Genomic DNA, 15,564 nt, shown 5'->3' with positions numbered 1-15,564 from the left:
ACAAATTTGTTACACTTTTTGCATGTTGAACTGTATTTTGTGTCCTTTGATCGGGAGCAAATGGAGCATCTGCCTCGCTTTCTCTTCTGATTGTCGGGTATTACGTATGGATGTCCATTGTCTAACAGATCATCAAATCCACACCGTTTGATACTGCTAATAATATCCTTGTTCCTTGCTTGTGGTAAACTCAAACGACGTTCCACTTGGGGCTTTGCCATTTCTTTGGCCAACTTCATTAGAAAAAGACGTCTCTCTGTTTTTTCAACAGCAACACAGAAGAGACTGCAGGCATGGAGTGCAGCTAGATCGACAAGATCATAAAATACTGCTAATGGCCAACGTTTTGTACCCTTTTACACAGAATAGTAAGAGCTCATTTGATCTAGCGTATCGACACCTGATTTTGTTGAGTTGTAATACAACACTACTTCTGGTTTTCGTTTCAAGTTGTTTTCTTTGGGCACTTCAAATGATTGATGTTGTGTTGACAGGAGTAGCACAGCCTTATTTCTTTTTGGAACATACGAAACTAATAGGGTTTTACCACTGTATGCAAATCTGGTAGTGCATTCTTCCCTAGTTTTCGAAGGCAAAAACTCTTTTGGGACTTCTTTTCTTGTAGAACGTAGAGTACCTACAAGTGTCAACTTCATTTTCAACAATTCTTGGCCAAGGTCATAGCTCGCGAAAAAATTGTCAGTGGTAATATTCCTACCACTGCCAGCCAGATGACGCACTAAATCTAAGACCACTCTCTTGCCTTGATTCACTTCTCTCACATCACCACTCCTTCCAGTGTACATTTGAAGATTTGTCAGATAACCATGTTCACAGTCTACTGCACACCATATCTTGATGCCATACTTTCCTGGCTTTGAAGGAATGTAGACCTTGAAACTGCACCGACATCTGTATACGCAAAGATGTTCATCAACAGTAATGTTGCTGGAAGGTATAAATGATGTTCGACATTGCACGGCAAACAAATCAAATATTTCCTGTACAGCTTCAGCCTTATTTCCAGTCCTCTCTTTCCTTTCAAGTCTTGTGATGCGGTCATCAAAACAAAGTAAACGCAGAATGTCCTGATATCGCCTCCTCGACATAGTAGCACGGAATAGAGGAGTGCCATATTCAGAGTCCCAAAATTCGTCAATAGGTTTCCCCTGGTTCTTCTGTACGCCATACAGAATCAGCAAGCCTAAAAATGAAAGAAGCTCGCATCTGTCTGTATCACACCAGTCAACTAATTATCCAGACACTTTCAATTCATTTCCTCGTTGATTTGCGAACTGAACTACTATATCCAGCAATTCATTAGTAATAAACTGCCTGAAACCGTCAACAGCTGAGCTAACACTAACTGTACTAGGAATACCTGGTGAAAATCGTTGTATGTTGCGGATTGGAAATTTACGAATTGATGGTTCTTTTGTACTCCATGCAATATCCCGACCCCTGCTTACCAGTACTGCACTTTCATCTTCTCCACTGTCATCATTTTCAGTAGGAATATCATTTTCTTCTAATTCATGTAAACAAATTTCATCACTTTGGTCTACCTGTGTCTCTGTTCCATCATCTTCGGCGTCACTACCTTCTGAATCACTGCTGCTACGAAATAAGTCTTCCATAGCTTGTTCTACACTATAGCCAGGAGCAAAACGTATTCCATCCATGCTGAAATTACACTGCAACAAAAAAACTTACAACAAACGTACAAACGAACTTCCAGTTTGAGGTTAGTTCTGAGTAACACCTGAATTCAGTGTTACCAAGTCAAAATACCTAAGAAAGAGATTGATAGTTGATAATCTATACATTCTATGAATGTTACATATAATCTGGGGTCATAATTGACCCCAACAGTAGTTTTTGTTAATTATTGATTTAAATGTTGCGTCAAGCGCTCTAAAAATTTTTGGGAGAGAACTACAATACTGTGTGGTAAAAGTCATAAAATTCTGGATTTTTACAAGAAATAGAAATATTATTTTATCCATAATAAAGATGATTGGGGTCACCCATGACCCCAGAGTGAGTCCTACGGTTAAGTTTATTCGAACTTTCAGTAAGTACTGTTACTTAGTTTGCAAAGATTCTTTTCCAATATCCTATAAAAGTAACCAGAACAGTAATCAGACCAAAAGTGAAATCAGTATGTCAGATATTCAAACCTGTAGTGTAGGGTTATTTAAAAAATCTGACTGTTTCCAAACAACCTACACACCTTCAAAAAAGCTACAACTGGTATCTGAATTGAGTGAGGAAGAAAAAGATTAGATCCACTTACAATCTGGACTTAATCTGTGTGAATTTAAGAATATATGTTCACACCACAGCTACTACTTTTTAAATGTTTTTGAAAAGTATCAAACAACATGTGTAACCCACTAAAAAAAAACACAAAAAGCCCATCAAAAAATCGTTGAGAAGTGTAGGCTTGGATCTTTCTAAACAATTACTGACAAAAAATGTTAGCATAAAACCTGGACAAAAGCTTTGCTCAACATGCCGTAACTTTTGTGAGGAAAAATTAAGAGTTGAAGTCAATGAAAGTGAAACAGATGATGAAGTCATGGTTGATTAGAATCATTGGAATCCAGAAATGAATCCCTCGTACAAACAAACATTGCTCTTGATAATTTAGGTCTAACACCGATAAAGCTTCATGGCTTGTCAGAACAAAATAAAGGGTCTTATTTTAAAAGGAAGGTTAGCAGTATTGAAAAGACTGCAAAAAAGGCGGATTCAAAAGCATTAAAATATGATGCACCAAGTTCTGATCATGACGAAGAAGATACAATCAAAGGATTTTGATGTAATGATTTCTCTTATGAAAGAGTAGATTTCATCTGTTGGGAGGTCTAGAAAAATCCAGATTCTGACCTTGGCTCCAGATTCTTGGAGTCAAAATAAAGTGATGAAAGAATTTAATGTAAGTGAGTACATGGTGCGACAAGCTAGAAAGCTAAAATCTGAAAAGGGTATTTTGGAAACTCCTGGTCCAAAGAAAGGTAAAACTCTTTGTGAAAATACAGTAAGACTTGTAACAGACTTTTATGAAAAGGATGAAAGTTCCAGAGTGCTACCTGGAACAAAAGACAAAGTAAGTGTTCAAAAAAATGTGTACATGAAAAAAAAAAACTAATTTTGTGTAACTTGAGAGAACTATTATTCTTTCGAATCGGAGAATCCCGAGGTAGAAGTAGGATTTTCAAAATTTTGTTTCTTGAGACCTAAATGGTGTATCCTTGCTGGTGCTGCAGGCACACACACTGTATGTGTATGCAGTATCCACCAGAATGTTAAACTATTACTGGATGCTGTGAAAATTGAAGAATCTTATAAAGGTCTAATTAAGATGCTTGTGTGCAACACAGAAAACCAAAACTGCATGCTACATCATTGCGACAGCTGTCCAGCAAATACTGCACTAACTGAGTACTTAACTGAAAAACTAAGTGAAGATTATGATTTAGAAGAAGAAATTGTAATCAGTCAGTGGGTTAACACAGACAGGGCAGAAATGATCAAACAGTCTATCAGTGTTGAAGACTACATTTCTTTATTGGTTAGGTCATTGGAAAAGCTCACCCCGCACTCGTTTATAGCAAAATCCCAATCAGTAGCCTTGAAAAGATTGAAAGAAGACCCACCACCAAAAACAGCAATTATTGTGATGGATTTCAGTGAAAATTATTCCTTTGTTATACAAAATGAGATCCAATGTTACCACTGGAATAGAGGTGGTTGTACTCTACACCCAGTTGGAGTTTTTCTAAGAAATGAGGAAAACAATGTTTTTGTTTCCAACCACTGTTTTATTAGTTGTGACCAAGATAATGACACTGGTTTTGTTAACTTTGTACAAAAAGAAATTACAAAGTGGCTGTCATTGCATCACACTGACATTGACTCAGTTCACTACTTTACAGATGGTTGTGCTGGGCAGTACAGAAATAGAAACAGTTTTAAAAATTTAACTGAACACTTGAGAGGCTTTAATTTGAAGGCCCAACACTCTTTTTTTGCAACAAGTCATGGGAAGTCAATTTGTGATGGCCTAGGAGGAACTATTAAAAGAATTTTAAGGAAAGCCAGTCTACAGCTTTCAGACGAAGAACAAATAACGACAGCAATTGATATGTACAAGTTTTGTGAAAAAAATATTGAAAACATTCATTTTCACTTTATTGACAAAAAAAGAAGCTGATTTGCTATGGTTAAAACTAGAAAAACGTTTTTCAGCAACCCGAACCATTCCTGGAACAAGAAGTTTTCATAACTTCAAACCACTTCCAACAAACAATCTTGAAATTAGAAGGACTACAGATAGTGTAAAACCCTCCTTAGTCTTTTCTTTCCATTCTTCTTCTGATTGGGTTCGTGTTGAACCATCCATAAATAGCTATGTGGCTGCAAATTATGATGGTAACTGGTACTTTGGACTGGTAAAAATAATATTCAATGATTAAGAAGATGCAGAAATTCTATTTCTACTTCCTTCAGGACCAGCTGCATCATTTTATTGGCCTGAAAGAGAAGATTCTTGCATAGTGCCTTTGGAGCACATAGTCTGTGTAGTAGACGCACCTCAATCAAGCGGCACTGGAAGAATGTATTACTTCAAAAAAGACTGTATCAAAAGAACTGAAAGCTCTTGGATGAAGTGGAAAAACAGTTTGAACCAGCATTAATGTTTATAAAAAGACAAAATGACTCAAAAAATTCAATGTTTCAAGCAATCAGTTGGGTTATACATAAGTGTCGTAAGTACACTATCTTTGTACATAATTCGAATGTAATCTACTATAATTAATAAACATGTTAAAAAGCCATCATTATTTTTGTTTTATCAAGTAGCCTATATGTTTAAGAGTAAATTAAAACAAATTTGAGCATTCTATCAGGTCTGAGACTCTAGATATTGCAATTCTTATAAAACAAAACATCCGTTTAAAAAAATCATATATTTATATTTTCTATGAAAAAAAATATATATTTTAATAGTATCATTTTTATCTTCAAATATGTATAATAAATAAACTTGCTGCAAAAATTCATGACGTTATCTAAAAGAGTTTTTAAGATAGGCAATTTTAAAGTTTTGAATACAAATTAAATTTACCATTTCCGAAGGTTCGGAAAACGCAAAACATAAAAACTTTAAAAATTTATAAAAAAAACTATAAGAGATAAAGCAAAAAAAATTTGCAGGTGTTGTCAGGATGGTATTAGAACCATTTGAGCCACATTTCATGAAAATCTAAGGAGGTGGGTGTAAAATTTATTTTTTATTGGGTGATTTGATATGGAATGACCCTTGACTGTTTTTGTGACGTCTGATTAGTTTGGTGTTTGTCATCATGTTTTTTCTTTTCGCGTGTGTGTGTGTGTGTGTGTGTGTGTGTGTGTGTGTGTGTGTGTGTGTGAGAGAGAGAGAGAGAGAGAGAGAGAGAGAGAGAGAGAGAGAGAGAGAGAGAGAGAGATTTAGATTGTGTTTTAACTCATCTAGTGAATATGTGTTTTTATTGTTTTTATGGTTTACGAGTTGTTGAGATTTTGGTTTCGGTGGCATTTTGTGAGTCATGTAGGTGTGTGAAGTTTGTGATTGTGGTTTCTTTTTATTTTATTTTTATTTGTGGTTTGCCAGTAGGTATCAATTGGGTCAAGGAAAATGTCATATCAGACATTGGTTTCTTGGTACTGTGGGCTTTGTTCGAGCTAGCTAGGTTGAGTGGACGGTACGATTCCTGTTGGTTTGGTGGCTGAAGCATCATGTCAAGTTGAGATTTCTTTTTAATATTTGTTTTGGGATGGTGTGATGTTTTGTACTGTTATTTATTTAGCTTGTCCCCGCCCTATTTGTTGTGACTATTGTTATTTTCATTTTATTATTGGAGTAAGACGTTCTTGTGTTTTTACCTTTGTTCACGTTTGTTGACATACGTGTACGGTGATGACATCAGCGCCATTTTGTATACACTGGAAGTAGGTGTTTCTGCCATACTGACATCATGGGTCAAAGCAGACAGGTGGAATCAGGCACTTCCCTAATGTCCACCAGCTGAGGGGCCTACGAAATTACATCATGTGTGAATGTTCATACAAAATTTTACCAAAATCCTTGATGGCCACACAAGAACTTTTTCTCAAATTAGAATCTTGGCATGGAATGCTCCTTTTGAATTTGTGGGGATTCCAAATTTCTTGTTCCATGTTGGATGGAACTTGTGGAATATCTTTGCAACAGATTACATTGCTCCATTTCAAACACTAGACAAGGAGGCAGTATACACTAAATTTATTTTTGTGCCTTGCATTGTGATTGTGCAAACCACAGTCCAGCTCAAATTTATTTTAACACCACCAATAAGAACTTCCAAGGAAAAAAACTGTACCAGGAAGATAGTGTAAGAATTGCAAGCTCCCTAAAGAAGCCTAGGCAAGATTAAAAGTTGTTTACTTGACACAGAATTTCCACTGGCTGTTTCTGCTGAATATATACTTTCTATACTTAACTTTAAGTGCACTGCTCTGGGAAATAATTCCTTGAGACAAGGAGAAAAAATGCTACAATTTTTGTCCACATCATGAGAGAGATATCCACCAACTAAATATGTTGAAAAAAGCTTCTTGATATATTATCCACGTGCTGACCCAATTGTTACCTAGTATCCAGTTATGTTCCACAGTATTTTTGCACAGGGTATTCTGTTTACAGTCGAGTTAAGACACTTGATTATATGGTCATATCTTTGCATCATCAGCAAATACAGTTAAGATAATTGTCATTTTATCATTAGGTCTCAGTTGCACACTTTTAATTAGATTACATGTTTCTATCACCCTGGATCATCTTCGGATCTAAGTAATCTGATATGGGTTCTGACTAGACACTGACGCAACTACTTAGATCCAAAGATGATCCAGAATGACCAAAACATGTAGTCTAATTACAAATGTGCAAATCCAGAATGACTGAAATATGTAATTTAAATAAAAATGTGCAACTAAGATACAACAATAAATGAGAATTATCTTAAATATCTAAATAGTTGCTGAATCTCTTAAGATTAATACATCAACTATGAAGCAATTATAGTGTCTAATCCATCCTTTAAAGCCACTGGAGGATCATTTATGCAGATTAAGCATAAGCGCAGGTCAGTAACAATCCTTAGGAGACCCTTGCAAGTGAGGTAAATTTCATTACAATGACACACTGCTTTGTTATGAAGACAGAATCCTAAGCATGCAAGGGAAACTCACAAAGTCCAAGTAGAGCTGCGTGATTCCCACAATCAAAGGCTTTGGCAAAGTCAAAGAATAACTTTTCTTGCTATGTCTTGTGTGACTTATTTGTGAAGGCTTGTATACCTTTCTCTGCGCAGAAACTTTTACGAAAGGAAACTGTCAAGCAGGCAAGTTATGCTCAGCAGGATGATTCAGAATTTAGTAGAACACTTTCTCAAATTTTTCTGAAACGACTAGAAACCAAAATGCGGCCATAATTTTCAACCTAACAGAACTTGGATCCATCTGAAAACACTATTTGATGTCATTCCTGTCACGTAGCCATAAACCATACTGATTTTTACTTTGTCCAGGACTGTGACAAAAATGAAGCTATAAATTTATGGCCACAATGAGTAACGTGAAATTACTAATTCAAATGTTTTCAATGCTTGCAGGGGTATAGCACTGTTTGTTATGGGCTTTCGTCCATGCAGCGTAAGGTGATCACTGAAAGCTTGGAGCACTGTTACCACCTTTCAACTGCTAACCTCTAATAAGTACAAACAAAAACAATAGGCACCTATAGACCTGTAACAACATTGTGGTGTTGCCATTTCTACTGCTCCCAGCCCACTGCAACTGTCATGAATCAACATATGGCAGCTCAACTATAATAAGCAATTTGGTCATGCCTAAGGTGAAACACATCTGTTGTTATGGTCTTCAATCTGAATACTGGTTTGGTGTAGTTCTTCACCCTAGTCCATCCTGTGCAAGCCTCGTAATCTCTGAAGAACTACTGCAACCTACTTCAATTTGAACTTGCTTACTGTTTTTATCCCTTAATCTCCTCTTACAGTTTTTACCATCCCGCAATTCCTTGTAATACCAAATTAGCAATTCCTTGACACCTCAGATTGTATCCTACCAAACAATCCTTTTTTTTTTTTTTTTTAGTCAAATTGTGTAAAAATTTATTTTCTTCACAAATCTGTACAGTATCTGCTCATTAGTTACACAATCAGACCACCTAATCTTCAGCATTCTTCTATGCACTATATTTGAAACACTTCCCCTTGTCTGAGCTGCTTATGGTCCATGTTTCACTTCTATACAAGGCTATACTCCAGACAAATTTCCAGGAAAGAGTTACTAACACTTGAATTTCCTCTCTACTTCAGCAATCATCAGTTATTTTGTTGCCCGAATAGCATAACTCATCTTATACTTCTAGAATCTTGCTCCCTAATCTAGTTCCCTCAGCACTCCCTGATTTAATTTGACTAAATTTAATTACCTTTGTTTAATTTTGTTGATGCTCATCTTATAACATCTTTTAAGTTCAGTATCTATTCCATTCAACTGCTTTTCCAAGTCATTTACTGTATGACAATTACAATGGCATTGGCAAACTGCAAAGTTATTTCTTCTGAACATTAAGTCCCTTTCCTTCTTTGCTTGCTCAGTGTACATATTGGAAAACATTGAAGATATACCACACCCTTCCCTTAGTCCCTTCTCAACTAATGCTTTCCTTTCATGCCCCTTCAACTCTTGTAACTGCAGTCTGGTTCCCGTACAAGTTGTAAATGGCCTTCACTCCCTGTATTTTATATTTGCTACCTTTGAAATTTAAGACTGTAATCCAGTCACTACCATCAAAATACACTCTTGTTCAGTAAAAAAAAAAAAAAAAAAAAAAACGGAACACCTTGAACGACCAGAGATAGCATGTTTATATCCACACGATACATACATCAGCATGCTCTGCAGAAATGATTATCATTTGAATCATGTCGGCCCATGGATTCAAGGTCAACATCTATATCGTAGCACAACGCCACCTACTGGTAAAATGTGCCTGCAGCTCTTGTTATCACTATAAACCTAAGGCATAGGATTAGTCTGAGTTGAGCAGACGTGCAGGGTGCCTCACAGATGTATGCGCAAACCATACTGTCAAATCAGTGAATTTGAATGACTGCCTGTTATTGGCATGAGACAATGCGATATATCGATCAGGGAAATTGTTGCTCGTGTGGGACGAAGTGTTTGGGTAGTGCAACAGGTGTGTGCATAATGGTTCAGGAACGTCGTAGAATACGACAAGATGGGTTAGGTTATGCCACACAGACTACGCCCCGAGAAGATCAACACCTCACCTGAATGGCACTGTAGGACAGATCTACACCCTCCTCAGTTCTGGCGCAACAGTGGAACAATGTATCATACCATACACTGTCAGGGATGACGGTCCACACCATTTATTAAGGCACAGGTTACGTGTGCATCATCCACTTCTCTGCCTACCTTTGACGAATGTGCAGAAACATGCTAGATGGCAACAGTGTACAGAATGACATCAAATAGTGTTTTCAGATGGATCCAAGTTCTGTTAGGTTGAAAATTATGGCCGAATTTTGGTTCACCATAGACAGGGGGAGCGGCATCAAAGTGACAGCATTCGCCCAAGACATACAGCACCAACTCGGGGTCTGATGGTGTGTAATGCTATTGGATACATCCACAAATCACAGCTGGTGAATGTCCAGAGTACTGAGACCAGTGTGACCTATGCGAATGACATCCTGCGACCTGTAGCTATACCCTTTCTGCACAACACCCCAGATGCCATTTTTCAGCAAGATAATGCATGACCACATGTTGCTGCACAAACATGTGCCTTCTTGGTGTCACAAGATGTCAACTTTTTGCCCTGGCCTGCAAGACCACCAGACTTGTTGCCAGCCAAAAATGTGTGGATATGGTGAAACGAAGGGTGCAGTGTTGTGACCCAATGCCAACCACTGCAGATGAACTTTGGAAAGCGGTGGATGCAGCATGGATGGCTATACCACAAACGCCATTCACACCTTATACAAGTTAATTCCATTTCGCATGGAACAAGTTTTCAGGGCCCATGGTGGACCCTGTACCTAGTAGGCAACAGGACACATGATGGACTGCAGTGACTGAAATGTTAATCATTTCTGTGGAAGATACTAATTTATATGTCCTGTGAATATGAACGTCCTATTTCCAGTAATTCAAGGTGTTCTGGGGGTCGTTCCCCCCCCCCCCCCCCCCCCTGAATATGAGCGTATTTTCCTAAATCTACAAATGATATATAAGTTTGGGTTTGCCTTTCTTCAACCTGACTCCTAATAAGGGAAACTCCCTATTGCACTCCTCTCAGATTTAGTGGTAAGATGGCCGATTGGTTAGCCCATCATAAACTCAACACATATGGAGCATGTAAATAAGAAGAAGCTGTACTGAACTTTGAAAAAAGCAGGAAAATTGAAACAGTGAACAACCCAAGTTCAAAATGTGCAAACTCCAACAACAACAGTGTCTTGATTATATGGTCATAGTGTTGGACTGCAAAGGGGGAGATCCACGTTCAAATGTCCCTCCTGACCCATATTTTCTTTTCCACGGAACTTTGAACTATCCATTCATTGATGTGTGTTTTTGCTGTATTCAAATTTGTGTCTATCGTGATGTAACATCTGTCTGCAACAGCAAGATGTAAGGAAGGTACCTCCAGACGTATGTACCTCTTATTCATTCCAAACAAGTACCATGTTCTGACCCTTGCATTCCTTTGTTGTAACGCTGTTCACACCTGTTTGTTATTTCAATTTCTGTGAGACGTCTATGCACCATCTCAGTTGCTCATTACTCATCACATTAACCAATGCATATTCTGACAATTGCCAAGGCTATAGAAGAAATCCAGGGTGCGAGTGAGGCTAGAGCCTGCTGGACCTCTCACTTAGCAGTCCAACACTGTGGCCACACAACCACACCACCATGATTGTGGCTGCTTGCTTGATGTTGCACATCATAAGCTTGGACCATGCACAATTTCTATTTTGCTTCCTTTTTCAAAGCTCAGTACACCTTTTTCCTGTTCTTTTGCTTGATCTGTGTTCGGTTTGTAACAGGCTATCCACTGGGCCATTTTACCACTAAATCTGAGGGAGATACAATGGGGAGTTTCCCTTGTAAGATAGAAACACCTAAACCCAGTATTGCCTCGCACGTTCTTACTTTTCTCCGGGATGCAAAATGATCTTTCCCACAGTCAACCTCTACCAATTCATAGAGTCTGTAGTTTTCGGGACTTCATATTCAATGATGAATATGATCTCTTTTAATATGTTCTACATGGCTGTGAACTCTATGAGAAGTTACTCACTTTTGTAAATAATTTGTGTCATAAATCTATGTATGCTATAAAAAACAACACACACTAATGAAACTATATCTTAGCCTTTGTTGGATCTACCCAGCTGCTGATAAACGGGAATACACAACAGCAACATTAAACACTCTGACACAATAGATTATTTTACCGCATACAGAGGTGTGTTGTGGTAGCCCTAAGCAGGTAACACCAGATGAAGGGTTAAAGTCAGAATTATATAGTGATCTGCACATATAAGCAACAACCATTTAAACTACTAATGTTATGAGACTGATTACTGCCATAACTTATACAGCTACAGAGAATTACTATTTTTTTTTTTTTTTTTGACATGATAAATTTTGTAATACCGTTAGTGGTTTTATTTCCGAAACTAACTCTTATCTGTTCGTGGTATATGTAGTATCCGCTAACTCAAATTAATGAATCTTTATTTCGTTGTTGATTACCGGTTGCAATGAGAGAGAATTTATAATCTATTTAAGTGTCGCAAGATTCATGTTCTCCATACCCCGTAACATATAAGAATGTGTACACTGGTAACAATACGACGGCATTAAACAAAAATACGAATATTTCTAATTTGTGTACTCGTCTGATTTTGTCTAGAAACTGTTTGGCCACTCATTATTGTACTTTGTTGTCAACGTCACGTTTGTCACCACTTTGCTGTCGCTTTGCAGTTTTCACTGGGGCAAGTAAGTCATACATAAAGGTTGCCAAAAGAATCTGGACGAGAGGTCAACATAATTCAAGAGTAATACTAACTCTACACTTGGGTGAAGGAACTAATGTCATTAACAGAAGTAAACTCACCGGTCGTCACATACACTAATGACGCCATCCTCGCCTGGAATGATTAAGGCAGCATTTACATCGTCGTTACAACCTTCGAGTTTGTGAAGCAAGGTAGGCTTTTTAGTTACACTAAATCTGGCACTATTCGAAGATACAGGTTTAATTTCCGCAGCCATGTTTCTTAATCATGTCATACCAGAGTCGTCATACTTTGACCCGCAGACAGTAAACAAAGACGCACCACCGGTTTTTGATATCTCTGGACAGAGATGTTGAGAAACTCATCGTAAGCCAGCCAATCATGAAGAGTGACGTAAATGTGTAATCTTTGTTTGTGACAAGTCTGTGTACAGTTGTAAACAATGGCTGCCGAATTTGATGTTGATTTCGTTGACATTACGTTGCGTGTAAAATATTCTTCCTGTGGAAGCAGAAACGTTATACTGATGACGTAATTAAATGAGTATTTAAAAATCCATGACAGTAAGGAAAGAGGTACGCCATCTGCTTGCTACTTTAAGAGTGAAAGCATATTTTAGTTGTGGAACATTATTGACATGACTGAAAATGACAGTCTTGGATGGGTCCCCCGTGCGGCTTAAAACATAAAATATTGCCAAACTGCAGTGATGACAGTGATTTGCATCAGTTTGCCCCTTTATTGATGATTGTTCGTCGACAATGGGTTGTCTTGACAGTCTTCTGCTTCGGTCAATGAAGTGCCCAAAGTTTTTCGTATGTTACCGCGATATTTCCGGAACCATTTGCTGGTAGCTCAAGATTTTAAGTTCACTATACATGACATTTGCAGTCAATTGACACTGCTTGCTTAATGCAAAGCTGATATCTTGTTGGTATAGAACTATTCTCGATTATAGCGAACCATAGCACACTTATTTCAGAACAGTTTTGCTAGTTAACCGTTAGTAAGAGTGATTTATGGTAATGATGCTATTCTTACCTAACAGCAATGGAGAAAGCTGGAACAAGATTTTGTTCGTTGGTTAAGATACATTTGGAATATTTGATAAAGCTATGCTATTGCCGTTCCAATACATTACATAAACTGATTTGTATTTTCCAATATTTATCGATGGATTTTAATAATTGTTTCTCATAATCTGCCCTAATGTAAGGCCTTAAACAATTCCAGTTCCCGTTTCAATGTAATAATCCCAAAAAAGCCCTTTACATTGTTATTTTGCCTTTACATTGACATTTGTATTTTCTACTGTACAAGACATGCATATGGGACTGAATAACGTTCAAAGTTGACTCCAGTAGTTAGTCTACCCTGCATGATCCAATATTGTGTAAATTCAGTGTCCATAAAGATCAAAATGAACTTGCTCCAAATGCATAATTGTGAATCATGCATTCAATGTTGAAAACAGCTCTGTCAGTTGATCCATGTGAGTTACAATGTTCAGAAGGTTGCTTTTTGTTGCACACTGCTGCATTTGTACTATCAATGGTGGTGTTACTTAATTTGACAAAAAATTACCATGTTGTTTTTACCACTTATTTGGATATCCAAGCCACTCGAAAACATGTTCAGCTGATGGAGTTAAATTCTCGTAAAACAATCTCTGGTTACAGTAATATGTGTGAACAGATATTCAACTTTACCAGCCAGGAACTGCATCGGGGATATGACCCACCCCCATATGTGATGCTCCTAAATGTGATTGGCTCTACAATAAAAGCTTTTGATACTTGCTGTCCTATCTTCCCAGCCAGCATCACATACTCTATCTTTAATACTGACAAAATATACAGAATCTAGTAGCAAATGGGATGAGAGATAAGTTTCAAGTTTTGTGAATAGTTATGTTTTGGCATCACTGCCATATTGTGAGGCCTAATGATCAGAGACAAGTTATATACTTGTTAAAGGCATTGCTGCCATCTCAACTGTTTGTTTACCTTAACCTTTCAACTGGATGTGTATATTTTTTTCAGTACCTGGGGGATTTCCAATTACATTTCTCATCTGCAACCCATTGTAGATGTTGGTACCAGAATATAAAACCTTTCAGAACCCTACAAGAGGGCATTCTACAGTTTGACATAGGATACAACCCAGAAGAAATATATAGAAAGTGATATGTAATCTATACTGAACTTATTTTCTCTTTCAGTACTTTGGTTCTGAACAGCTGAGATTATTCTATATTCACTCATAATTATTAATAAGTATCATTGTGGAGTATATGTATTGGCTTGTAAATTCAAAAATCCCAAGGTTCCTGAAGAGGTTTCTGCAAAATGTGCCATCATCAACAATACATAATATTCTCAGTGGCTGCTTCTGTAGAAGAAATACTTCGTTTTAACTTCCTTGCCACAGAAAACTACACAAGACAGTATTAAGTGAAAGTATGAAAAGTAGCCTTTGTTAACAGTTCTTTCTGCTGGTGGCTGGGAGGAGATGAGGTACTGGTGGAAGAAAAGCTGTGAGGGCCAGTTGTGAGTCATGCTCAGATGGCTCAATCGGCAGAGCATTTGCATGCAAAAGGCAAAGGCCCAGTTTTCAGTCCCAGTCTTCCACACATTTTTAATCTGCTATCATTTATGTTGATCACGAATGGCCCGGATGTAGAAATATGCAGGACACCAGAAATAATGTTTCCTCCTGTGTTACAATTTTTTAATGTGGCCTCTCAGTTTCCGTTGGTAACATATGTTTCATCCATTCTAGGGGGAGGGGGGGTGCCTTCAGTGCCATATTGCGTCAGTTTCTGTAGCAATATGGTTTGATTTGATTGATTTATTTGTCAATGCAGGTAAAAGTTGATTACCCATGACTTTGCTGAAGGACCCATCCTGAGAGTTTTCTGAATTAAGTTAGTTAGGAAAACCAACAGTAACCTAAATTATGACAGCTGGATAGAGAAAATTCCAGCCTTCTGAATATGAGGTTGGTGTCTAACAGGTGCTCTGCCTTATTCGATTTGTCCCTGGTGTAAAATGTTCTTTGATTTACACACAGTGTGATCCACATAATTTATAATGTAAAACGTAGTTTTGCACCGCATTGCTGCACATACTGAGGACACCCTCTTGCAACTCCTGGAACACGAACGTGCTACTATACCCCTTACAGTGAGTTTATTCTGTTCGGAAAACTGACTCCACACTCGTAAACGTACAGGTGTGCCCCATGCACTTCATGTCCTCACCTCAGGCCATCTGAAGAAATGGAGTCCACATTCCACCTGCCCTTCCCTCCTGTACTAAGTGAGATGTTGGGCTCAGGAGAATGGCAAGATATTACTATCAGACACTGTAGATTCTGGCACATAATT

The 15,564-nt window shown here is 37.8% G+C and overlaps 2 protein-coding genes across 2 annotated transcripts in view; one reads left to right on the top strand and one right to left on the bottom strand.

Annotated features, from left to right (window-relative positions):
* Positions 1-12,489, bottom strand: part of LOC124595653 (WD repeat and FYVE domain-containing protein 2) — a 74,582-nt gene extending 62,093 nt beyond the window's left edge. Inside the window, exon 1 of the mRNA XM_047134494.1 lies at positions 12,275-12,489. Within this exon, the coding sequence (XP_046990450.1) occupies positions 12,275-12,432 (158 nt within the window). The 5' untranslated portion in view covers positions 12,433-12,489. The remainder of the gene's footprint in view (positions 1-12,274) is intronic.
* Positions 12,490-12,605: 116 nt separating this feature from the next.
* Positions 12,606-15,564, top strand: part of LOC124595554 (BRCA2-interacting transcriptional repressor EMSY-like) — a 324,488-nt gene continuing 321,529 nt past the window's right edge. Inside the window, exon 1 of the mRNA XM_047134334.1 lies at positions 12,606-12,751. The gene's annotated coding sequence lies outside the window, so the exon portion shown is untranslated. The remainder of the gene's footprint in view (positions 12,752-15,564) is intronic.

This window comes from Schistocerca americana, chromosome 2 (genome assembly GCF_021461395.2).
Source record: "Schistocerca americana isolate TAMUIC-IGC-003095 chromosome 2, iqSchAmer2.1, whole genome shotgun sequence".
NCBI lineage: Eukaryota > Metazoa > Arthropoda > Insecta > Orthoptera > Acrididae > Schistocerca > Schistocerca americana.
The sequence above is the reverse complement of the archived record's forward strand: the minus strand, read 5'-3'. Positions and strand labels throughout refer to the sequence as shown.